The sequence below is a fragment of the Petromyzon marinus genome, chromosome 24 (assembly GCF_048934315.1).
Source record: "Petromyzon marinus isolate PM22_M1 ecotype Great Lakes invasive population chromosome 24, UKy_Petmar_22M1.pri1.0, whole genome shotgun sequence".
Classification (NCBI taxonomy): Eukaryota; Metazoa; Chordata; class Hyperoartia; order Petromyzontiformes; family Petromyzontidae; genus Petromyzon; species Petromyzon marinus.
The window spans coordinates 2,871,629-2,898,568 of NC_133690.1; the positions used below are offsets into that span (position 1 = coordinate 2,871,629).

The 26,940-nt window shown below is 44.4% G+C and overlaps 1 protein-coding gene across 1 annotated transcript; it reads left to right on the forward strand.

Moving 5' to 3' along the window:
- The first annotated feature begins 757 nt into the window (after positions 1–757).
- Positions 758–25,284, forward strand: LOC116945492 (DNA fragmentation factor subunit beta-like). Its single transcript, XM_032959832.2, has 7 exons — positions 758–1,473; positions 3,878–4,007; positions 5,909–6,088; positions 7,506–7,585; positions 12,157–12,327; positions 13,972–14,072; positions 18,961–25,284. Exons 1-7 carry the CDS (start codon positions 1,348–1,350, stop codon positions 19,151–19,153), a joined length of 981 nt encoding a protein of 326 aa, XP_032815723.1. The 5' UTR covers positions 758–1,347; the 3' UTR covers positions 19,154–25,284.
- Positions 25,285–26,940: the final 1,656 nt, after the last annotated feature.

Consider the following 26,940-nt stretch of genomic DNA (forward strand, 5'->3'; position numbering starts at 1 on the left):
TCCCCCCCACCCACGGCTCCCCCCCACCCACGGCTCCCCCCCACCCACAGCTCCCCCCACCCACAGCTCCTCCCCACCCACAACTCCCCCCCACGCACAGCTCCCCCTCCACCCACAACTTCCCCCCCACCCACAGCTCCCCCCACCCACAGCTCCCCCTCCACCCACAACTTCGCCCCACCCACAGCTCCCCCCCACCCACAGCTCCCCCCCACCTACAGCTCCCCCCCACCCACAGCTCCCCCCACCCACAGCTCCCCCCTACCCACAGCTCCCCCCACCCACAGCTCCTCCCCACCCACAGCTCCCCCCCACCCACAGCTCCTCCCCACCCACTGCTCCTCCCCACCCACAGCTCCCCCCCACCCACACCTCGCCCCACCCAAAGCTCCCCTCACCCACGGCTCCCCCCCACCCACGGCTCCCCCCCACCCACGGCTCCCCCCCCCACCCACAACTCCCACCCACACCTCGCCCCACCCACAGCTCCCCCCACCCACAGCTCCCACCCACCCACAGCTCCCCCCACCCACACCTCCCCCCCACCCACACCCCCACCCACACCTCCCCCCCACCCACACCTCCCCCCCACCCACACCTCCCCCCCACCCACACCCACACCTCCCCCCCACCCACACCTCCCCCCCACCCACACCTCCCCCCCACCCACACCTCCCCCCCACCCACACCTCCCCCCCACCCACACTTCGCCCCACCCACAACTCCCACCCACCCACAGCTCCCCGTGGTGAAGACTTCCGCAATTCACCCTTTTTGGGTTTTGCTTTCGGTTCACTTCGCTCTCCTCGCAGGCGCTCCCGGTCTGCGTGGTGTGTCTAGGTGTGGTATGTGTGGTGTGTGTAGGTGTGGTAAGTGTGTGTGGTGTGTGTAGGTGTGGTAAGTGTGTGTGGTGTGTGGTGTGTGTAGGTGTGGTGTGGTGTGTGGTGTGGTGTGTGTAGGTGTGGTGTGTGTGGTGTGTGTAAGTGTGGTGTGTGTCTAGGTGTGTGTGGTGTGTGTGTAGGTGTGGTAAGTGTGTGTAGGTGTGTGTAGGTGTGGTGTGTGTAGGTGTGTGTCTAGGTGTGTGTGTGGTGTGTGTGTAGGTGTGGTGTGTGTGGTAAGTGTGTGTGGTGTGTATAGGTGTGGTGTGCGTGTAGGTGTGTGTGGTGTGTGTGTAGGTGTGGTGTGCGTGGTGTGTGTGAAGGCTGTAACGGTACGGCACGGTACTCGCCACTTAGACCATCAACTACTGCTTCTGTATCAGCAACATCTCACGAACACCATCCCCCCCTCCACCAACCACGCCACCGCCATCCACACCACCACCCACGCTTCGGGTGGGAGTGTGCGATGGAGGGGGAGTCGCCACGCATGTTCAGGGTGCGAATCCCGTCAGACGCTCAGAGATTCGGCGTGGTGGCCGTCAGCCTGTGCCAGCTCGTAACGAAGGCAGCGATAAAGCTGAAGCTCGCAGAGGTGAGTTGTGTGAATGGAGGAGTATTATAGTTCGTTCTCTAGCTACTATTTCGCGTTGTTATCGCGTTCTCACCGGGACTAAAGCAGGAAGTTATTTTTTTCCCCAATTACATTCCTTGAATAATTATCAAATAGAGCAAGTCAAGATCTATAAGTATATTGGGGTCATCCTGGATTCAAAACTGAATTTTGAAGATAACATTAATTATATTGGTAAAAAGACAAATAATTGGTTTTCTGTATCGACACAATCACTGCTTCCCCCCAATGTTCCGTTTGGAATTGATAAAAGCTACCATACTGCCTCTACTTGATTCCTGTGATATCGTGTATAAATCAGCCCCAAGTACTGTACTGAAGAAGCTTGATTCCATCTATCACTCGGCCTTAAGATTTGCTTTGAACTGCCCATATAGGACTCACCACTGTGATCTCTACATTGGGTCAAACTTAACATCTCTTAATGTTCGACGGCTTGTGCACCAGATCTTATTTATCCACGATGTACTTACAAAAAAATCCGCAGACTACCTGCTGGATCTCCTCTCTGTTTCAAAGAACAAATTTGACCTCAGGTCTTCGCTCATTTACCAGCTTCACATTCCCTATTGCCGTACAAAAACTGGAGGAAGGGCCTTTGCTATTGATGCCCCCAGGGTCTGGAATGCTATTGCCAATAAACTGCAACTTGAATCACTACCTATGAGATCTTCACTCAAAACTGCTCTAGAGGACTTGTACACCCCTAGCTGCCACTGCTATTCAGTGGCCTAAAATATGGCTCTAGATTTTGGTGTTATAATTTATTTATGTAGTTTATTGTTAAAAATTCGGTCACAGTCCCTATGATCACTGTTACATTGCATTTATGGCTTTTATTTTGGTGATTTCGAAAACGTTTTTTTAGTTTTTGGCCATGTTTTTGTTTATTGTAGTACGGAGTTAGACTGACGGCCTTAATCTTAGTTGTCTTGTGGTTGTTGTTGTTATTTTACTTGCATCCCACTGGGATTTTTGCACACAGCGTTGGTGTACGGTGCTATTTCAGGAATATTTTGATGTTTTTTTTTCCTGGATTTTCTGTTTGCACAGTCACATAATCACTTTAAGATGTTTTCTTGTTCATGTTTTTTGTTTGTTGAGGTTGCACCCGATTCAAGAGCCGAATGGCTCACAGGGCTATACCAAATAAATAAACTATGAAACTAACTATGAAATATAACTGTGAACCCCTTATCAGTGCCTACCCTATTACAGACAAATCCAGACCTTATTGGTCACCCCCGTGCCCCTTATGGATCTCAACGTTCATCCTGAAAAGTCCCATCACAAGGGAGAAACGGACACGTGTGTTTTTTAGTTGTTGCCCGTATTGTACCCGGCTGTACAACGCATGGACCTTAAAACGAAATGCCCCTGTACAAGAATACGGGTTAACCGTATGGGTTGACAGCTCTGCTGCTGTCGAGATGGTGAATTGCTTCGAGAGCTGGGTTCCCCACGTGCTGGCACGCAGGGGGGGGGGGGGGCCCTCACCTGTGAACAATCTGGGGAGTGCAACGAGAATTTTGCTCGGTTGGGATAATCCGTGCGAGTCGTTCTTCGCGTACAGCACAGGGGCTTCAACAAAGCACGGGGGAAATTCAAACGAAATTAAAGTTAACGGTACAAATGCTTCGCCATCACTGGCCATGATGGTGAAGTATGGTGAAACAACCTCAAATCGGGACAAGTCATTGACTTGTGAAGTGGATGGTCCTTTAGTATAATTACACACATATATGGCTTTTCATCAAGGAGCTCAAAGCGCAGTCTAGGACACAGCAGCAGCAGCAGACACTAATCATAAAATAATATAAATATATATTTTAAAAATTTTACTAAAAGAACTAAAAATGTAATAAGCGGAAGCATATAAATTATGTATATTACAATATGCTGTGCTTAAGACATTCACTCATCGACATATTCTGCTTGGCAAGAGACCGGTTTTACATCATATGTGCCCGTTAAATTTGCACCTTTGATTAGCACGGTTGGCTATGTATGGTGTGAAAGAAGTTCAACATTATGCCAACGAATACACCATAGGTGCCACTACAGTAGATATTTTCGTACAATACTGCACGCACACCATGTCCACAGAACGCTCAGCCTTTGAGCATTATGAAAACAACCATCAAAGGTTCCTGAATAACTGCACTGTGGTCCTCTGGTCTTAATGTCACCCATCAAATACATTTGAGAAAAGTGACCCGACTGGCAAACAGCAGCAGTGAGACCGAGATGCAGCTATAGACCGGTGTCAGCCTTATTAGACCTCATGGGTACAATGAAGTCACAAATTGTTCTGGTGCTAATGGCGCTTGAATGTTTTTTTTTTCTCCCCGTCCTTTGTTTCCAGAGAAGCGTTGGGCCTCTGCGTGTCTGCCTGGAGGAGGATGGGACAGAGGTGGTGGATGAGGAGTATTTTTCTGTGCTTGACAGGAATACCTGCCTGGTCATTTTAAAACGTAATGAGCGTTGGACAGGAGGTGAGTGTACCCAGCACACACCATACATAACATACACACAGACACGGGAGGTTTGCAATTCATTTTTATTAGACCTTTGGCAAACATAACGGGTTCAACATACAAAGCGTCTATCTTAGGTTGAACAACTATTTGGTGATGCTGCTGCAAGTTGGCAGTAGCTACACAAGTACAACAACAAAAAACCGAAACACTCTTCATGAACACTGCCTTGAAAGAAAATACAGTAAAGGCCCTCGTGTTAGCGTTTTTAATCCGTTCCACGAAAACTACTGTTGACTCATACTCTTTGGTTCTTTCGGTAAGTCACGTAGGTAGAAATAAAAGACGATGGCTTGTGTTGCTATCGAAACGTGGTGATTTATTGTGTTTTATTTCTACCTACGTGACTTACCGAAAGAACCAAAGAGTATGGATACCTGCAGTCACGAAAGCTTCAAATCAAGACTGTTAACTTAAATAACACTTCATCGAATTCACTTGTAAGTTGAAAAATACGTTTTAAAAAATAACTGAGTCTGCAAGAGAGCTGTTTCCACTGCCAAGACAAACAACGTAATGTAAACAAAGCCAATCGAGGTATAAACGCTCATAAATGGACATCGCTGATTGGCTGAGGCATGCACAACTCCACTTAGGAGCGCTCTGATTGGCCGAAATTGGTGCCCGCGTGCATAACGTAAACGTACCGTTATTCACATTTCTAACGTTAGTCGAAACCATGGGAGGCGAAACGTTAACCGAAAAACCGTGAACCGATGTCACTGTTAACTGTACTGTATAGACAGTCATCGACTTACGAACACCCGACTTACGAACACCCAGAAAAACTAACCGGCTTCTATATAATTTATTTTAACATCAACTTAAAACGTAAACTCGGACTTTCAAACTGAACCGCGGAACTATTTTGTGCAGCGGAGCGATCCTCCGCGAGGTGTCATAAGTCAGCCTCGTGCTGGGAGTGTTTGTGTGTGTGTGCGCGTGAGTGTGTGTGTGTCAAAGTGTTCACGTGTGAAAGTGTTCATGTGAAAGTGTGTGTGTGCGCGTCCCCTAGTGTATGTGTGTGTGTGGGGAGCGGTAGTGCAACGGTTAGTTCGCTGTGCTACTAACCTGGCGACCCGAGTTCGATTCCTGCTCACGACCAACACCAGTGACGATTATCTGAATGGGTCCTTAGCCTCCCCTGGGTTGACTCGGCCTCAAATGAGTACCTGGTGCGGTCTGTAAACATCACCACTGGAGAGTCAAAGGCGGGTCAGGCGTGATGCTGGCCACTCACCCCCTCGTGTGTCGTTCCGGCCTTCATAGGTACTTGATAACAGCACTTGCCCAACAGCCTGTTAAGGCTATATGTGGGATCTTTGTGTGTGGGTGTTCCGGCAAAAACAACCCCCTACCTACTTCCTTGGTAGTGCCGCTGTGGAGACTGAGCAATTTAATGTGTGCAAGGCCAATTCCAATCGGCTGTTCCTCTAATGGCGCTCGTAGCCACCACAGTGGCCAATGGGGGCTCTGAACGGGTGCGAGGAGCTGGTAACGCCTCCACCTTCAATTGCCACTAAAACACGTGATAAAAATATAACTAAGCTTGTGCCGGAGACCCCGGACGAACAGGTGTCTATGACGGCTACTGGCCAAACCCTAATTGGCAGAGCCAGGAGACTGAACCCAAAAATGACGTAACATGACGCCGGTGACATCATCATTGTTGGCATGAGATGTAAATGATCAAACAAAATCTGAAAATCCCCCCAAAAATCTGATATAATTTATAAAAATCGTAAATGTGATTTTTATTTTCATCCGGAACTCTTTTGTAAGGGCGACCTGCCTTGTAAAATTGAGTCTCTTCAGACCTGCATCTAACAGCTGTGCATTGTGGTTTTTTTGTGCCTCAGTGGGTGTGCATGCCGTGTCTCATGCAATGGTTCATTTTGAAAGATGCACACGCGACGTGCTTGAAATTTTTCGGAAAGATCCTAATGGAAAGTACAGAAATATCTTAAAGAATTTTCTGAATTCCATTGAAGACTGCTCGGAAAGGGAATCTCGGCAAGATGACCCGAAGTGGTTTGAAGGTGGGTGCCATTGTGTGCACTTGTGAATTCAAACAGAATTCCCACGATGATATCACTCTACTACTCACCCCTCCTATCACGGCAACTGTGGTGTCGACTAAAGGTCAAAGGAGCTGCGCTGTCCGAGGTGCTGTCTCCCGAGGGAGGCCCAGATAGTCGAGGTGGTTACACCGCTACTGGTCTGGCAAAGCTTGGGGGGTGAACAGCGGCGGTTGAAGATGGACGAGCTCCCTTAGTGGCAGGGGCGTCACTGTGGTCAGTGAGCGTCTGATGAGAATGAGGTTGAGGGCAATATTTTGGGTGCCCCTTGTCACTGTCTATGCTCTTCACCGAGGTCGGTGATCTTGAGGAAAAGTAAACCTATGCTATGCTCCACCCGCCCCCCACCCCAGAAGCCCTTCAGGACTGCCTTTGAGATGTGTCTCAAACCACTGTGGGTCAGGGACCAAGGATAATAATGCAGCCTCGCTTTTAGACTTTGCAATGTCCAGGCAGCTGAGAATTGCAGGGTTCATTTGTTCCAATGGCCTGATCTGCATCCGGCAGTGCAGAGAAGGACATCGATAACATTCTCGTGGGTGCCCACCGGAAGCTCTTGCACACTTGCAAGGTCTTCAGGAGTGCGGCTTTTACTACATCGTAGGCTGCTCATAGCAAACCCCAAGGTTCCCCTAAAAGTACCGGAGGATCGCATGAGCCACCACCATGCGTTAAACAAGTGTTGTATAATGCTGCCGTGTGGGGCTACGTTGCCAGCAGAGGGCAGCGCAGGAGAAAAAAGCCCAGCACCACGAAGTATGGTAAAAAAACGCCATGTGGGAGGAGGCTCTCATAACGCAGTGGATTGACAATATAATATCACCGTTATCTTCCTCACCTGGTATGCAGGTCGGGGGTTCAATCCAGACCCTGGTGCCTGTATATTTAGAGTTTGCATGTTCTCCGTGTTCGCGTGGATTTGTTCTCCGGGTCCTCTGGTGTTTCCCTCCACATTTAGAAACATGCACTGAGATTATTTAGATTATTTTGCTGCTATAAATGTCCAAACGATGGGCCACTTTGTTGAGCTATCATTTGTAGCCAGGTCGCTTCTGAAATCAGTTAATACCTCAGTGGCTTTTTCTAATAGAGTGGGGAGGGTTTCAGTTTTATTTGTATGTATGTGTTTGGGTAACTTGTTTACCTTTCTTGTACTTTGCACTCATATCACGTGGTGTTGTTGTGTTGTTTGTTGTTACAACGTTCATGCCCGCCCATACTGGACATCTGTGAAAAAGAGCTCAATAGCTCATCGAATTCCTCCAGTATAAATAAGTAATCTGATACTGTTATGTATGTCGTAATAAACACGTTTTAAAATCATGCTAAAAGCCACCTCTAATATGGCTGTTCGTGTACATTGTGTGTGTGTGCCCAGGTGTGGATAACCGCTTCAAGCATAAGCGGGAAGAGATGCGCTACCGCTGCAAAACGCGGATGCGGGGTTACTTAAGCGACGTACGTTCTTGAAAACGCTCACGAATGCAGAAACCTTGTTCTGATGGGAAAAATGGGGTTACGTTCATGGTACGAGTGAACGTAGGGGGACATTATAAATGCTTAATAAAATTTACTGGAAGAAGTAAATAAATAATATATTATAAAGAACTACATGGGTTTTTTGTTATTACCGATGATGATTTGATGACAATGGAGGTGGTGGTGATGGTGAGGATGAATCCACAGGAGATGCAGGTGTTTGATAACAATGCACAGTTATCATTTGAGCACTCTGGGGAGGTAGTGCTCGCCGCAACACTTTCCCTGATTGCATTCACATTCTTTTTAACGGAACTCACAGTCGACTCATTCATACCAAAATGTATAAACGAGTCGACTAAGTACGTATAAAGTAAAGAGACTGAGGACTAAGCGGGCAGCCGAGAGGGCTTTCTTAATCTTTTCAGACCGTTTCAAACGTAACAACATTCTGCACGCATCTCCCTGGTGCCGGTGGTCTGGCACTACGTAGACTCGCAAACACTGGAGCCCGGCGGGTCACGAATAGGGAATCAATATACATTTAGTGAATCCAGAACTCGCGTATAACCAGGGTTTAACTCCACATAGATGTCAAGGAGGACTCTACCACGTGGTTAACAAATGGCTTGTTATTTGAAGCCAGTTACGTGACTCGTGTGGCATAGAGTCCCAAGTGAGCCCCGATCTACCGTGGCCGATTCCTTATATCCCCAGCCTCATCACACCAGTGGTTCTCAAACTTATTTTGTCATCGGGCCACTCAGCCACCCAGCCCTGGTGAGAAAATGCATTCACTTATCACCAGTAATACAAAATAATTCATGTTACCAGAATGTTCTTTTTATACGCAGCTATGAGGTTGTTTTTTTTTCTTCTTAGGGTTAGGGTAGTTTGATCAGGGTAATTTACCAAACCGAAATTTTTCAATGAAATATTATCCAACCAACTCTCCCTTTTGTCCCTGAATTTCTTGCGCTTTGGTGTCCTTCAAACGGTTCCACCAATCGGCGCCTCCCGCTCACCGCTGCTAGTCCAGTGTGCGTGCGTGCTCCTGGGCAGCTGTTCGCATGAGTCGAAGCCCTCGGTCGAACGTCTCAGCCGTGGCGGCTTAACCAAGGGGGCAAAACTAAAGTGACCCGTTTGAACAGTTTATTGTGTATGCGACAACAGATGTAACTGAGGTGTGCTTAAGGCATGAGGATGTGTTCCAATTTTTTGGGATTAATCTGAAGATTCCAACTTTTGGGCCTTGATATGAATTTCCAGATGATTAGAATGTTTTTTTTTTATCCTAAAGATGATGTCGTGGCGTTTCAACACTTCCCAGGTGTCATGTCCATGCTTTCTCAATTTTTTTGTGAGACATGACACCACTTTAGCTTCAATCATTAAAATTCTACAATTGTGTGGATTAAAATAATTATTTTACCGATGAAATTGAATGTTACTTCTAATATATGTGACTAGCTTGTTAGCCCGTCCTAGGACAGAAGCTGTAATATTAAAGATGTAAAGTAACGTTTTATTGTGATTGTTAATTTTATTAGGAAACGGAGCACGTAAATACAATTTTCTTAACTTATTAAATTAAATTAAGCACTTTGGAAGATTTCTCGGTATACGATATTTTTCTGTGAATCTCTTATCACTGTTCGAAAGGTTTTTCCCTGCAGTTGGCTATCCTTGATGAACACTTTAATCCGCTGAGGATATTTTGATCAAGACAGAGCCACGTACAACTGGCCATGGGAAGATACGTTGTCCATTGCGATAAATGCACCACATTTTCAAGTCTGACCCTGCGGCTTGTTGATCGTCATCGCACACCCAAGAATTACGGGAATTTCTCGTTGTTTCAGTACGAAAGGAGTGACATCACTTGGAGCTTGGTCGGGTCTCGGGATGAAGACGTTTTGGCCTCGGTTGCAAAGGCGAACAACAATCTGTGTGGCTGTATAATTTGCAAAAAAACAACCCGTAACTTCACTTTAGCACTGTGTTTTCAAATCACCTGAAGCTGTTAACCGGACAAATTTATCTTCACCGACGGACGCTTGATAGCGAGGAGTCCTGATACTGTCTGAAGTGACTTAGCAAATAACGAAGACCAAAGAGAAGCATTATGAGTTACGAATAAATTGATCAGAGTATAATTGGATCTTGTCTAAATGTATTGGCAGGGAATATTGGAAAAACGAATGTCATCAAACACTTCACTGCATTTCGCCGTAGGACTCTATTAATGGCAGTGAATGTTGCACAAAAGGAAGTCTTAAAACACCTCAGCATTTGACCGCAGCACTGCATTAATAGTAGTGGTTGTTGCACGCAACTATATCATAAAACACCTGATGTCACAGTAGCATTGTTTTTTTTAACGGGCGTTCAATGACTTGCAATCTACCACTCTGATACTCGCTTATCTTCCGCTTTTGCTCGCTGGCGTTGAAAACAATTGGGAGTTCGATACAATGTCTGCACAGTAGCAGAGAAATGTTTATTTGTAGCATAATTTGGAAGCGTAAAGTAGACTTTGCCTTGCCGAAGAAATAAATAAAGGCACGAAATGCACTGCGATGCGGCGTATAATTATTTATTGCCTTCACTTTCTGTTAAGATACCAAAAAAAAATCTAAAGCGACTTTGCGCAAACAAATTATCATAGCCGCTCGACCTTGTGCGTTAGTCAAAAGCGAAATTGCGTAAACAAATTTTCGTGTCCGCTCCACCTTAATGCGGAGTGACGTCACCTGTTCATGATTATTAATGACGGGGGGGGAAGTCCATGCGGAGTGACGTCACCTGTTCATGATTATTAATGACGGGAGGGGGAAGTCCATGTGGAGTGACATCACCTGTTCATGATTATTAATGACGGGGGGGGAAGTCCATGTGGAGTGACGTCACCTGTTCATGATTATTAATGACGGGGAGGGGGAAGTCCATGCGGAGTGACGTCACCTGTTCATGATTATTAATGACGGGGGGGGAAGTCCATGCGGAGTGACGTCACCTGTTCATGGTTATTAATGACGGGGTGGGAAGTCCATGTGGAGTGACGTCACCTGTTCATGATTATTAATGACGGGGGGGAGTCCATGCGGAGTGACGTCACCTGTTCATGATTATTAATGAGTGGAGCTGGTCGACGTGGAGTGACGTCATGCGCGTTACACAGACATTCTTGGCTCATTAGTAATTATTAATATTTAACGGTATTGCGTTATGTTTAGGACATAAACAATAAGAGTCATTGAAAGCTTAATAATTTAAATCCAAAAATGAATATAACATATCCCACATTGGACCTTCAAATCAAGAAATCCAATGTAAAAAAAACATAGGTCGAAACACTCATCCGTGATGGGTACATATATTTCATGCATCCGTAGTGTGCTTCATAACATCTTGCAATGTCTACTGATAAAACCCACGGCAAACCCAGTATTGCGTTTATCACTAACCTCCAATTTTGAGGTTCTTTCAAAGTTAACAGTGTTTTTACTTCCTTTCGATTTTCCATTTTTCTCGAGAGGCCGATGAGAAAATAATAAGTCTGTAAGGATAAAATCGTCAGAAATATTAAATTAACTAACAAGCATAATTACAAATAAGACTTTTCAACTTACAGTGAACATGCATGTAACAGTTAACCGACCCGCCAATGATCCAGTGCATTGTCACGATTTGGGATCAATATGAATTTTTAAAAAAAAATTATGTTAGTTTCATCGGAACCATCCCATTAGATTTACAATAAGGTCCCGTGTACTCCCGTGAGTATTTCTTTCTGGGTCCTCGGGTTTTCCCTCCACATTTATAAACGTGTAATCTAGAGTATTTGCCTGCTATAAATTTCCACTTGAGAAGCCACTTGAGCTGTCATTTGTAGCCACTTTACTTCTGAAACAGAGCTATATAGCTCAGTGGGCCTTACCTGGTAAAATAAAAATAATAATAATACTATGAATGTGTATCCTCCAGTTAGTAGAGCGGCAAGTCGGGTGAAGTGTGGGTGCTCCAACCTGTCGTCTGTCTGATCAGCGTGGATCCGAGGACAAACGTGTACCCCTCTAAAGCCCCCTCTGGTGAAGGCCCTTCCATTAATAGTGGGGTGTTATCAAGCAATTGCAGGGCTGCGCCTTTACCTTTTACACAAAATATAAAATATTGTATTTATGAGCGTAGGAATCAACAATATGTCAAGTAATTATTACATGCCATAGCGCTTAAGGAAAACAAGGCAAAAGAATATATATGGCCATATCAAACAGTGTAATTATCAACAGTGGCATATAATTACAGCAAGTTCATGGATAAGGCAAGTTCTTATCTCATTGTCGGTGAAATATTGCAGTGAATATCGGTGGCTAAGGGAAGTAAATTGTGTTGCAAATCAAGCATAACTATAATTAGCATTGTGATGGTTTAGCGGTGCGCTGGTGGCTATGCTTACGAATTATTATAACTGTAACTTTGGAAAAAAAAGTGCAGTGTTTGCAATGGAATGTTTTTGTTTAACGTTATTTCTTTTTTTTGCTTCTAAGGCAGTCGCGTATAAAAAGAAAGTTCCACTGGAGCACCAGAAGAGATACGAGGAACTGCTTCAGCTGTTAAGGAATGAGTTGAAGACGGAATGCTTCAATGAGGATTACTTTGATAGGTCTGCTGCTGTGGTAGTCCGTTTGTGTGACAACAATGGACAATTCTCTTGCCAGGTGCGTGGCATTTTTTTTATTTAAAGCTTTCGTTACTGCAGTAATTTAATATTCTTATTTCTTTCGGTAAAGTCACCACGCTGAAGGGAAACAATAAACTAATAAAATACATATAAAACAATAAAAAAATTCTCACGACGTTTCGACCACAACACAACCGAAACGTCGTGAGAATTTTTTATTGTTTTATATATTTTATTAGTTTATTGTTTTCCTTCAGCGTGACTTTACCGAAAGAGCTAAGAATATAGGTGCGTGGCAGTCTCCTCTTACTTAGCTACATGACTGTTAATTATTTGCATTATATCACCATAGTAATATATCGATAACGGGATGACTAATCATGTAATTGCAGTTATTGGAAACTGTGTAATAAATGCAGTGCTCGAGTTTTAGGAAGCAGGGAATATCAGAAAAAGTTGCCCAGATGACATTAAGGCCTTGAAATCACTGCCATATGAAGGCATGTTTCATGCACATATACCCAACAATGACCCACAGAGATGCAGTAGTGTGCCAAATGTCCAGTGGACAGGTCGCTACTGAAGAATAAGTTCATACCTCACTGGGCTTTGCTTGGTAGGATGGGGATAGTTTAGTTGTATGCGTTTGGGTGATTTGTTTACCATTCTTGTACTTCAATCGTGTGTTTGTATTGTTTGTAAGGGCAAAGCACACTGCTTAATAAAATGGGAAAAGTCCGTGCAATGGGGTGGGTAAGAGGAACATGGATGAGAAGATGATAGATGAGAAGATTGTGGATGAGATGGTGGATGAGGAGGTGATCAGATAGCTTATGGATGAGATGGCAGGTAAGAAGATGATAGATGAGAAGATTATGGATGAGATGGTGGATGAGGAGGTGATCAGATAGCTTATGGATGAGATGGCAGGTAAGAAGATGATAGATGAGAAGATTGTGGATGAGATGGTGGATGAGGAGGTGATCAGATAGCTTATGGATGAGATGGCAGGTAAGAAGATGATAGATGAGAAGATTGTGGATGAGATGGTGGATGAGGAGGTGATCAGATAGCTTATGGATGAGATGGCAGGTAAGAAGATGATAGATGAGATGGTAGATGAGAATATAGTAGATGAGAAGATGGTAGATTGGAAAATATATAAGAAGATGGATGAGTCTTCTTTGGTTCTTTCGGTAAAGTCACGTAGAATGAGAATAAAATAATAAATTGATAAAATAACGCAGTAATATTCTCACGACGTTTCGTGACTTTACCGAAAGAACCAAAGAAGATGAATCCTTGCAGTTACGAAAGCTTTAAATCGAATTTTTAAGATGGATGAGAATACGATAGGTAGTTAACAATGGGAGTATGAGAGCAGAAAACACAAACTGTAGCTCTCGGGAGCCATAATGTACGATAGAGTCAAAAGCATTAAAACAAGTGGAAGTATGTTATTACACAGACCTAGATAGCAAACACAATATCTTTCACCACAGGAGGAATATAATTTCCCAGAATGTTTTTTTCCAGATGTCACTAAAGAAGAAATCAATGCCGCCTTTTGGTGGTATGAACAATGCCAAGATGAATTACTGCTCATGGTCAAATCAAATACTGGAGGACGAGATTACCCATATTTGATCGGAGGTGGTCTAATTTTTCTCCACATTTTCAGGGTGCATATAATAAACAGGACTGTCAATATCAGCACAAGATAAACCCATACGCCAACTGGGAGAGCAGAATACAATTCAGCGTCTGGAACCTAGACCACCGGTATGTCCTTGCACCCACCCATAACAGTACCTTTATTGCTCGCATTCGCTTCAACAAAATACTATTGCGAGTCGGAGAAGTAGTGACCGTGTGTCGTGACCACGTGAGAGGAATTGTGCGTACAGATGCAGGACAGGAGCACGTCAGTGGCGCCGGTAGCTTATGAAGCAGATTATATTCGATGGTGTCAGCGACTGGGAAATAAGTAAGTCCTACGGGGAGAAAAGATTGAGAGAACGTGATAAAATGGTGCATGCAACCCATATTGGTCATCATTATGGGCACCATGTTGAGTGCAATTGTTTGATAGTGTAGTGCGATTGGCCCTTTTCAAGATTTTAAATAGTGGAGGTTTTTCAAAGTGTGAAAAGTGTTTGGAGTAAAGTATTAATACCTTCAAACTTATGGTAGTGGTGTATGGGTAGTAAAACAATACCAAGGGTTATAGAGGGGCGACTTCCAAATGGAAGTCTCGCAAGATGCAAACAGGTGAAGGCGACTCTGCAATAATGTGGAATCAATAGATGCAAGGAAGAAGTTACATGCGCAGTTGATGGATTAAGAGTTGTGGCACAGAGATTATGGATAAAACAGACTTCCAGTTTACCAGCATGCTTTTTACTAAGGGTCTGTAGTCTACCGGCAAATAAGTAACTGAATGTTTAACAAGTAAATACATCTTTCATCTGAAGGCAGGTTGACTGAAACAGTGAATGGTCTTGTATAAGGGCTGAAGATTGAAATTTTCAGTTAACATTGTTAATAATTAGGAATCAAATTTGGTGTTAATAGTGGGATTTATACGTTTTAGTGAGATTCCCATATCTACAGACATTTATTTTTACCTGTTATTCATCTGAGGCCTATATAAATAAGTATTTATTTGAAATCTGTGGCTATCTTTACGAGGGGCAGAAGTCGCACAGTTTCAGAGCAGCAACCTCATATAATGCATGAGAGGGTAGACGGATCTAGAAAGGGATCTGAAGAGGTTCGGTGAGATAAAACACGTGCAGGACAGAGACATTTCAGAGGACTAGGGTATTGTCAGTGAAAGCTGAGGATAAAGGAATATTAAGCCTAATAAGATCGTGTCCGTTGAAGCATGACGATTAATTAGAGAAGATTAATATGGCAATACAAATTAATAGGAGTTGATATTTTGTAGAAAATCACAAATCAGGAAGCAAACAGAAGTTAGTGATTGCTATTACAGTGAGGGAAAAAAGTATTTGATCCCCTGCTGATTTTGTACGTTTGCCCACTGACAAATAAATTATCAGTCTATAATTTTAATGGTAGGTTTATTTGAACAGTGAGAGACAGAATAACAACAAAAAAATCCAGAAAAACGCATGTCCAAAATGTTATAAATTGATTTGCATTTTAATTAGGGAAATAAGTATTTGAACCCTCTGCAAAACATGACTTAGTACCTTGTGGCAAAACCCTTGTTGGCAATCAGAGGTCAGACGTTTCTTGTAGTTGGCCACCAGGTTTGCACACATCTCAGGAGGGATTTTGTCCCACTCCTCTTTGCAGATCTTCTCCAAGTCATTAAGGTTTCGAGGCTGACGTTTGGCAACTCGAACCTTCAGCTCCCTCCACATATTTTCTATGGGATTAAGGTCTGGAGACTGGCTAGACCACTCCAGAACCTTAATGTGCTTCTTCTTGAGCCACTCCTTTGTTGCCTTGGCCGTGTATTTTGGGTCATTGTCATGCTGGAATACCCATCCATGACCCATTTTCAATGCCCTGGCTGAGGGAAGGAGGTTCTCACCCAAGATTTGATGGTACATGGCCCCGTTCATCGTCCCTTTGATGCGGTGAAGTTGTCCTGTCCCCTTAGCAGAAAAACACCCCCAAAGCATAATGTTTTTACCTCCATGTTTGACAGTGGGGATGGTGTTCTTGGGGTCATAGGCAGCATTCCTCTTCCTCCAAACACGGCGAATTGAATTGATGCCAAAGAGCTCCATTTTGGTCTCATCTGACCACAATACTTTCACCCAGTTGTCCTCTGAATCATTCAGATGTTCATTGGCAAACTTCAGACGGGCATATATACGTGCTTTCTTGAGCAGGGGGACCTTGCGGGTGCTGTCGGATTTCAGTCCTTCACGGCATAGTGTGCCCCAGGCCGAGAGAGATTGACAGTTCTTTTGTGTTTCTTCCATTTGTGAATAATCGCACCAACTGTTGTCACCTTCTCACCAAGCTGCTTGGCAATGGTCTTGTAGCCCATTCCAGCCTTGTGTAGGTCTACAATCTTGTCCCTGACATCCTTGGAGAGCTCTTTGGTCTTGGCCATGGTGGAGAGTTTGAAATCTGATTTATTGATTACTTCTGTGGACAGGTGTCTTTTACTGGTAGGAAACGTAGTGGACTGGAAGCCCAACCGGGATTAATTCACAGGAGGCAGGGAATTAATTGTGTATGTCTGTGGATGTCTGTCCACGTGTATCCGGACACCCAGATATATAACAAATGCGCTCCTAGTGGGCATTACTGGCAGGAAACGTAGTGGACTGGAAGCCCAACCGGGATTAATTCACAGGAGGCAGGGGATTAATTGTGTATGTCTGTGGATGTCTGTCCACGTGTATCCGGACACCCGGATAAAATGGGATGGGTGGGGCTGGGTGGAGAGGGGAGGGTGGGGAGGGGCTGGGAGGGGCTGGGGAGGGTGGGGAGGGGCTGGGTGGGGAGAGGGGATTTCTTTAAACAAAAGGAAGGAGCAGCAATGGGCTCTCCTTTATCCCCTGCTATAGCAAATCTGTACATGGAAAACTTTGAAATAAGAGCACTTACCTCGAGCACATTAAAACCATCTTTTTGGTTTAGATATGTGGATGACACTTTGGTTGTCTGGCCACATGGTAAAGATACACTTAATGATTTTCTAAATCATCTCAATGCACAAAACCCAGCCATCCAGTTCACCATGGAAATGGAGGTGAATAACACACTCCCATTCCTAGATATTTTTCTTGGACATGGCCTAAACGGTAAAATAACACACAATGTTTACAGAAAACAAACGCACACTGATGCCTATCTGAATGCAGATTCGCATCATCATCCAGCTAAGAAATCCTCTCTTATCAAGACGCTCATACATCGGTCTAAAACAGTGTCAGATGGTGAAAGTCTAGTGAGAGAGATAAAACACGTTAAAGAAGCACTACGACAGAATGGCTACAATAATGCTCAAATGAACAGAGCACTGAATGCCAAATCACGATCCCAAAGCAATACTGCTGAAAGCGATCAGATTGTTAAAACAATTAAAATTCCATATATCTCAGGAGTAACTGACAAATTAGCCCGTGTTTTGCAAAAGCAAAACATTACAGTAAGATTTGGTACAGTACACAAAATTCAAAAACTAGTATCTTGCACTAAAGACGCATTACCTAAATTATCAACAGAAGGTGTATATCGGATTAATTATTTATGTGGCAGATGCCACATAAGACTAAAAGAACATCAAAGAAATATCAAATTATCTCAAACACAACTGTCGGCAGTGGCAGAACATGCTTGTCAACAAGGACACTCAATTGATTTTGATAACGTTGAAGTGTTGTGTAAAACTAATTATTACTGGCAAAGACTAATCAGATAATCCATTGAAATTGAGAGGAATAGAAATAACTTTAATCGCTCTGACAGCTACAGGCTTAGTGCGGCTTGGAAGCATATTATTAAATAATACATATTACAATTCCTTATAGGGGAAACATACGAATTAATGGATTTCTAACGTAGCATATAAACACAATAATACACATTACAACTAATTACTAATCTACAACTCATTACTAATCATAACCATTGACTGATTACCAATAGATTATATAATTACAATACCCCCCCCTCCGCCTCAAATCACTGCACCTGAATGAGTTAAATGATGACGTCACCCTGCTGCTCTATTTAAGACCGGGAGCAAGCGAGGGCTTTACCATTCTGACGAATTGCCCGATGATGCTGGATGTAATTACCAGCGAAACGTCGTACTCAAACTGTAAATGTTGTGGATTCACTCTTCAACACACCGGTGGGCTAAAGTAGTGAATTATTTGTCTTTTGTCAACGTGACACTTTTTGCTGATTGGCCGTGTCGTGTGGTGGAGGGTTAAGACACATTTATAAATAACGCGATCTAACCCAAAAACCTTTATTATGAATAATATTGGTCGCGAAAGCCTACGTGTTAAACTGAGGTAATCCCTGACTTACGATGGAGATGCGTTACGACGACCCCCCCATCGTAAGTCAAAAAAATCGTAAGTCGAAGATGGCCTAGCCTACCCAGGAGTCTCAAAGAATGGTGATAATTTAGCAAAACAGAGCAATTTACAGTACCGTACTGTATAAACTATATACTGTATGTATTTATTAATTACAATACTGTATTGCACAGTAAAATGTAAAGTAAAAAATAAGGTAAATTCTTAGCCTACCTATTTGAACTGCAATTTAATAGAAAGTTTTTTTCAGAAAACAATCCTATCTGCTATAAAAACTTTTAACATGCTTTGAAACACAAAAAACACAGAAAAAGATACACGCCCTAACACCGAGAAAACTTAACTCCGTCGACCGCTGGTGAGAGTGAGGCATCACCACAAAAGGCGGGAGACGCGTACATCCCGGCAGCGTCCCAAACGTACAAGTCTCGGACCTCTTACGCTGCTGCGTTTGCCTGCCGCGCGAAATTTAAAATCTTTTACAATTTTGTCGTATCACTATCGCCATCGTAAGATCGAAATATCGTAAGTCGGACCATCGTAACTCGGGGACTATCTGTGTATCCTATACTCAACGTGCAGTGCTGTTGTAATGCCCTGTGGTATTGTGTGGCCCACTGGATGTGCAGGATTGAGAAGTCCCGTGAGGTGCTGCCAAGCTTGAAGACTGCATTGGAAAAGTCAAACGGTCGACAGATCAACTGGAGATATTTTTATGGGCTTTTATTCACTCGGGAAAACCTTAAACTAGTAGACATTGTGTGTCACGACAAGACATGCCACAAACTCAAATGCAAAAAACTTAAATTTTACATGCAGTAAAATTATCTCATTTTGAGTCACGTGGGAGAAGGGTGGGGTGAGTTTTTTAGGAAGTGTGCGAATTTAAAGGGTACAAAAGAGAAATGACGGAGAAAAATTCGTGTGGACCTTATCTAGGATTTTATACAGTGCTTTTGTGAATGCGCTTTACAAAAATGGCTAATGGGGAAAAGGAATGGGGTTTGAGTGTTGGGGAGGGGAAGAGATGGCAAGGAAGGGCGATGATAGGGAAAGGGAGGGGCGAAGTTCGGAGAGAGAAGGCTGGTTAAGGTTTTAAGGACGAGGATAGGAAGTAGTAATACGCTATTGAAAAAAGACGAGTCTTAAGGGAGGAACGAAAAACGTGACTGAGCACAGGTAGGAAGGGCGTAGTGAGGGACCATAGAGATTGTGAACACAGGGACCTCATCAGAAATAAGAGAAGCGAGATAGGGTGGGGCAGAACCATGAAGCGATTTTTAAACAAGGGTGAGGAATTTGAATTAACAGCGGCAGTAGACGGGAAGCCAATGGAGTGTGGCAAGGAGAGCAGAGGAATGGGTGTGATGTGGAAGATTAAATATTATCCGGGCCGAGGCGTTTTGAATTTGCCGGCGAGGAGCAAAGGCGTAGGCAGTAAGACCAAGAAGAAGGGAATTAAAGTAGTCGAGACGAGAAAAGATGAGGGAATGGATGAGTGTGTTGGCAGCGGAAATTGAGATTAAGGGGGCGAATGTGAAGAGGTAAAAGCGGCATGGTTACGGTGGAGATATGTTTGGTTAAGGAGAGAGAGGAATCAAAGCTGACCCCAAGGTTTCGAGATTTGCCAGGTGGACAATCGGCAGCGCAAGCAACGATCGAGCATGATGTTGTCGAGCGCCGATGTCTTATTTGGCAGCCGTGCGATGAACATCGACACCTCTGTCACTGACGTTGGCGCCAGGGTCTCGAGTTTTGCATTGGTTCCATGTTGATCAAACTCAGATGGCAGACCGGGAGTATGCCTTGCGTTCAAGTTAAAAACCGCCGTCTTGATTGTCACTGTTTTATTGGCGAAGAATGTTGCAAGTGTGGTGCCGTGAATTCACTCGGACGACAACCGCCTTTCTTCCACGTCACTTTTATTTCCATCGTTCCGCACACACAGCGATTCTCCTCTTCGCCCTCCGCCAACTCGGACACTCTGATTCACCTCAGCACCGTCCGCTCATCCTCTTCCACACACAGTGGTTCTCTCTCTATGTCCTCACACACAGTGTCTCCGCTATCTCTTCACACGCAGTGACTTCCTCTATCTCCGCACACACAGTGACCTGTCTGTCTATTCACACAGAGTGACCTGTCTGTCTATTCGCACACAGTGACTCTATCTATCTCCGCACACACAGTGACTTGCCTGTCTATTCACACACAGTGACTATCTATCTCCGCACACACAGTGACTCTATCTGTAACTCTCCCTGTACCTATCTCCCCCGTAACTACCTCTCCGCTAACGCTAACTCTCCCTGTCGCTATTTACTGTCCTTTGGGTTCGGCTCTCAATCTATTCTTCCCTAACATTTGCCAGCTCTCCTCTTCGTATCTCTCCACCTCTCGCCAACAACTGCCCAACAACAACTCAACTCCCCGTTCAAATCACCTAGCGTTTTATCCCCTTTTCAATTAGCCTTAATTGCCACGTGGCTCGCTGGCATTTTCCCGCCAGCTCGCACCTGTCCAACGGCCAGACTTCGCGACGCCGCCACTTAACGCTAACAGCCTCTCGACCAATCACAGCCCTCGTGCCATGACTCCTTTAATTACTTCGGTTTGTTTACGCCACCCGTGACTCGACCACCTGCTCGACCTTATGTGATCCACTCTGCTTATATGTCTGTATGTACTGTATGTGGCTAATTTACCTATGCGTATCGTTTACTCCACTACACAAGTACTCTGCACAGATCGGGTTGACTTCACGATGCGCCACAGAGCACGGGGGTCGCGAGCCGACTCATTGACGCTCAGAGCATAGGATGATCTGCGAGACTGCAAGCGACTCTGTAAGCGAGTCGGACAGTCAGGCTGGAAAGCAGTTTTCTTCCAAAGACGCTCCAGCCTTCGCCGGTTCTGTTTTGCAGCGATTGCCTCCGGTGGCAGCCAGTTGCCACACGTGTTCCCCGTTCTCTTTGTGCTTGTTGATCGCATGGGCACAAGTTAATCAAAAACAGCATTGATGGCATTTTATAATTTAGCTGCAAATGAAACGACCGTCGATGCAGGATTTAGACACACTGATGACCAGAACTTCTTATGGAAAGCATCGTGGTCCAGTCGTTTCCATTCTTGCGTATGATATATTTGTGACAGGTTGGCGAATAATCGGTAATGCCACTTTTCACATCACGGGACTGATCTGAAATACCTATGTAATTTCTTCGGTCAGACATAAGAGATCGAAATAATGTGTTGGACTAAAGAAATTGTGTGGGGAAGCAGTGGTGGTTCACCATTGATGACTAGTTGTAAACTTTACACTGGCTTAGGAGAAAAGGGAAATATAAAAAAACATTCAAAACGTAAACAAAAGGGAGACAATTTCTACAGGTTTAAAGAGATCTATTCGAGAAGGGAAATAGTTGTGCCAGTTGGAGGTGAAGTACAATGAAACAATATGAACAGAAGCAGCTGAGGTTTGTGGGAATGGGTGGAACACGGTATTAATTGAGGTTAGCAAGGGAAAAGGGATAGCAGTCATGAAGGAGGAGTAGAGGAAAAGGAATAATAGAGTGGGGATATGCCACGAAGGTATACAAAATGAAGGAAGCATGGCAATGGTATGGCACGCTGGGAAGACTATACATATATATATCTGCCTGAAGTGGCCGCCTTGTCAAGAACTGTGTCGCCTCTGGAAGTCGAGGTGGCGAACGTTGCTTCTCTGTTGCGGCTCTGCCCACCTGGGAATTCACTCCCCCCCCCCCCCCCTCATCTTTCACTGCACTGCACGTCAGCGTTCAGTGTCGACCTTTAGTCAGAATTTTAAGACTTTTATTTGTCCTCCCGCAACTCTGTCCTTTTAAAGTTCAATGTATGTGCATTACAGATTGAGTAATAATACAGGCAGACCTCGCTTAGCGCTCAAGATACGTTCCTGGAGAAGTGAGCGCGAATCGAATCGGAGCTAAAAGGGGTCATTATACTATTGTGTATGTGGGGATGCGTTCCCGACAGTTATTTCATACGTATGAGCAATGTGAGAGCTTCATTGGGGTATCGGTAACGGTGATAATAATACAAATGGTGAACATTTTTATGAATATATTTTTATAACATAAGTATTATGTAAAGCAAACCATTATGTAAAACAAACCATTATGTAAAACAAACCATTGCCCATCAAGTGGGTTTCGTTCTTGGAAAGTAAATACGTGATCCGCAAACTTAAAGGCATATGGGAAAACTTGGGGGTTGGCTCACGGTTCTTAAGACAAAAACCCCATCCTGTTTCATGTTACCCTGCATCAACCCAAACATTAAACAGGAAGTATTTTGAATGAGCAAAACATAATGGTGGACTACAGGAAGAATAATCATGGGTGGCTGGGAACACATGACCTTGGACCCGTGATGGGCCGCTTGGGAAACAATGTGGGACAAGATGGCACGTATAGAAATAGGTTTTACCCTTTTAACTGGCACAAAAACTGACACCTTTATTCAAGGCATCATGTTTGCAATAAGATGGCACGTGTATACTCTTTAGTGGCAACTTCGTCGCAAGCAGTGCAAAAAGCTCACAAAAAACACCAGAAAGGTGGAATAACAACACATCGGCGGGCGGGTGTGTTTTGTAAAAAAAACTGGCGAGTGCCGTGTGGCTCAGAACGTACTGTAATAACATTGCGTAATAATGTAACAAAGAAAAACACATTTTAAAATGTAATTGTCGCCACAAATTGTGATAATCGAATCGCGGTGGTTGCTTGACTGAGCGTGCACGTCGCTTTCCTTGGCTGAGCGAATGTTGACAAGGATGGCGGCAGGCGCTGTGTGTTGTGAAGTTTGACGGTTTTTTTTGGTAAAGTTTTTCTCCAGGACAAGCACTATAACGAATTGGCATTCTACGGTGTCACGCTAAGCAAGGTCTGTCTGTAATTCAATGTATAAAGCGCCTTTCATCGAGAATCTCAAAGACACAGCGGCAAACGCTGAGCACAAAAATACTTCATGAAACAAATATAAATAAATGCCAAAAGGGCATTTTATTAACAAAAAAAGTTTTTTTAAGATGTTTACGGACTCGAGAGATCCTGAGAGCTCGTGAAAGAGAGTTCCAGAGTCTAGGGGCCATGTGAAAAGAAGCGCGATCGACCAAAGCCTCTGACCCGGGAACGAAAATCTGCATCCCCAGATCTTAGGAGCCTTGAAGGGACATATGGGTGCAGTGTGTCTCTAACATATGCTTTGTAGGTTAGCACTAGGATTGTAGACTGAATCCTCTGTGAAACTGGAAGCTAGTGCAGAAAGGCCAACATAGGCGTATGCAATCTAAAGGAGGTGTTCTGATTAACACCCGAGCAGCCGCATTTTGAACACGCTGCAGATTGTTAAGCACCTTCTTAGCCATGCCAGGGAGGAGCAAGGCTTTGCAAGAGTCGATGCGAGATGAAATTAAGGCACGGACCAGCTTATCCGCATCTGAAGCAGAGATAAGGGACCAGGTACGGAAGGGATCGGTTCATGAGTAATGACTGAAAATGAGAAATGTTGAGGTATGGTGGTTATACAGAACAATTAAGCATCACAGGTGGTGACGAATGAATATGGTATCGGGAAGAGGTGAAGGAATACTTTGGAGCACTTATACATGACTGTGTATAATGAAAGGCAGGTTGGAGAGGAGACTAAAACAAGGGACTAAAAGGTGTTGGGAGAATAGCCATGAGAAAACACTAATTGGAAAACGCTGTGGCCCATCATAAGTATCAGTCGCGATTACAAAAGCAATGGGAGATGAAAGACTTTGTCTTACCATGTGACCTATGAAGGACATTTTTCCAAGAAGATAATGTACGTAACGATTGCAAGTGAAGTGTAGAAGTGCCTTTATATAAACAGAAAAAGGATGCAAATAATAGTGGGGACTATTCAGAGCATCTGTTGAAATATACTGTAGAGACAGTAGAGCAAAGGTAAAATGTTATAAATTAGTAAAATGCATTCCGTTTGTATACCAGGGGAGATCAGCGATGCCACTTTAATAATTAATTATAATACTTTCAGCGTAGATTTTTAGGTGAGAACTGGAAATTGTATTTTCGTAAAGAGAATATTTGGATGTGTACAGGGTTCATGACCATTCAAAAGTTGGAAATATACAAAATAGGAAAATACAAGCAAAACAATTGAGTTTAAACGGGTCTATTAAACATTCAACAATGGAAGAACTTGATAACTATATGAATTGTTTTAAATGTTACGTCATCACATGGCCTGCACTGTATTCCTAGATGTCCACAGCAATGTCAGTAGTTCATGTGTATATGTATAATACATATATTAGCATATCGCCACCACTATTTTGCCTATTATCCCCAAACTCACATTTAATATTTCTCTATCTGCCTGATGTCCCCGTCACAAACTAATACATATCCGCCACTCCATTCGTTCTCCTATCGCCCTCAGCGAAACCTCACGCCCCCCACTTTTCCCTAATTCCTGAGTCTTCCCCAACCGACCGACCATTCACACTTTGCCTATTTGTAGTGTAACAGCGCCGGCTGGTGGACAGCAGCGGCAACTGTGGTGGACAGACTACGCACGCCCCTGAGGGCGTGCACGGTGTGTGGGCAGAGGGGAGGAACTAGGGTAATGGTCACAGAGGACCCCATTTGGAGGCCCCTGGAACCTGCTAGCGGGTTCGAGAAGGGAGGCCGAGAGCGGGGGAGCTCGAGGCTGCCGGTTCTGGGAGTGGACTCGTCTCGTCGTCGCTGTCTCGTCACTAAACGTCTCCGCTAGATGTTGCGCTGCGAAGGAGAGCAGTTGGCTCTCTCAGTTGGCGTCGTCAGTGTTAGTGTAATAATGTACAGGCTGGGCTGAGCTACTGTGGAGAGTGTGGGGACGAGACCGTGAAAGTTATTAATAAAGAAAGTGCCTCCGAGAAACTCTGTCTCTGAATCGTTGACACTACATATTCAACGCACAATCTGTTTGTAATAAACCTCCAGCCACCCTCGATGCCTTTCTTTCTTTACACCTCAAGGTCCTTGCTCTCACCGAGACCTGGATCTCGCCGCCCACTCAACACTGCCACCCCCCGCCGCCCTTTCCTCTTCACTTCATTCTTCCATACCCCCTCCCCCCACCGTCCAGTTGGCATAGGTGGTGGTTTTGTCCTCACCACCCTCCCTCGTGGATCCCTGCCCCCACCTCCCTGTGACTACGTAATTTTCTTCTTTTGATTTCAACCCCTGCAGCATCACCTCATTATTTACCCCCCCCCCCCGGCCCCCATTCTTTAACCACCATAACTGCCTCTTTTTTTCTATCCCCCCCTCTCCCATCCCTTTTTTTCTCCTTGGTGATTTCAACATACACCTTAGCAGCCCCGCCCCCACCCCTCCCTATTGCCTCTGCCCTACGAATCAACTCGTTTGGCCTTCACCTGCTTTCATCCCCCCCCAAACCTACTAATATGGCAGTATCCTGGACCGTATCTTCCTTTGAGACTGTTAATGCATTACCTATCTAGACTCAGTCCCCCCCCCGCCCCCTCCACAGATTCCTCCTCATACTTTATATATTGCCTTTATTGCTACAAGTAGTCGATGTGCTTTGGCAGTTCTTTTTCTGCATTTTTCTACGAGTATTGCAGAATTTCAATTACTGCCCAAGGTGCCAGCAGCCCCTGCAATACAATTTACCTCAGGTCTTTTGTCATGTACATTTGTATATTCTTTGGGTCTTTCGGTAAAGCCACGTAGATAGAAAAAAATCATCAAAATAATAACAATATCACAACGTTTCGATCGCAACACAAGCAATCGTCTTCAGGTGAAAAAAGAGGGGGAAATTTGCCGAGGCAGGCTATTTATAAAGGTTTAGAGATGGGCGGGGCAGCTAATGTTAATGTAGGAGAGGTCTCCGACACCGGCAGTAAGTCTACACCAATCAAAGAGCTGTTTATAAAGGTTTAGAGATGGGCGGGGCAGCTAATGTTAATGTAGGCGAGGTCTCCGACACCGGCAGTAGGTCTACACCAATCAAAGAGCTGTTTATAAAGGTTTAGAGATGGGCGGGGCAGCTAATGTTAATGTAGGAGAGGTCTCCGACACCGGCAGTAGGTCTACACCAATCAAAGAGCTGTTTATAAAGGTTTAGAGATGGGCGGGGCAGCTAATGTTAATGTAGGCGAGGTCTCCGACACCGGCAGTAGGTCTACACCAATCAAAGAGCTGTTTATAAAGGTTTAGAGATGGGCGGGGCAGCTAAAGCCAATGTAGGGGAGGTACTACGGAGCTGTGGGGGGTGGCCATTGTATTGTGAGAGATTAGCATGTCAATGTAAGACAGCGCAGTGGCCACATGGGGGTGGAAAAGAATGGCAAGCCGCCATTTATTAACACAGCTAACGGTGGCTGTGTTAGTGAATGTAACTCATAGAGAGTCGAAAATAACTGCTAGATAGGATAGGAACATCACAACCAGTTATGACCTAAACTGGTGAAAACGTCCTTCCAATGATTGCTCAGTTTGTACCCATCTTGGTTGAAATTGTGTCTGTGTTTATATATATGAATGGCTTCACGAACAAATCTTTGT

Excerpts from the sequence above, each read along its gene's own strand:
- LOC116945492 (XM_032959832.2), top strand. The coding sequence starts at position 1,348 with ATGGAGGGGGAGTCGCCACGCATGTTCAGGGTGCGAATCCCGTCAGAC. Across the intron at positions 6,089-7,505 it reads TGACCCGAAGTGGTTTGAAG|GTGTGGATAACCGCTTCAAG; the intron begins GTGGGTGCCATT and ends GTGTGTGCCCAG. Across the intron at positions 12,328-13,971 it reads ATGGACAATTCTCTTGCCAG|GGTGCATATAATAAACAGGA; the intron begins GTGCGTGGCATT and ends CCACATTTTCAG.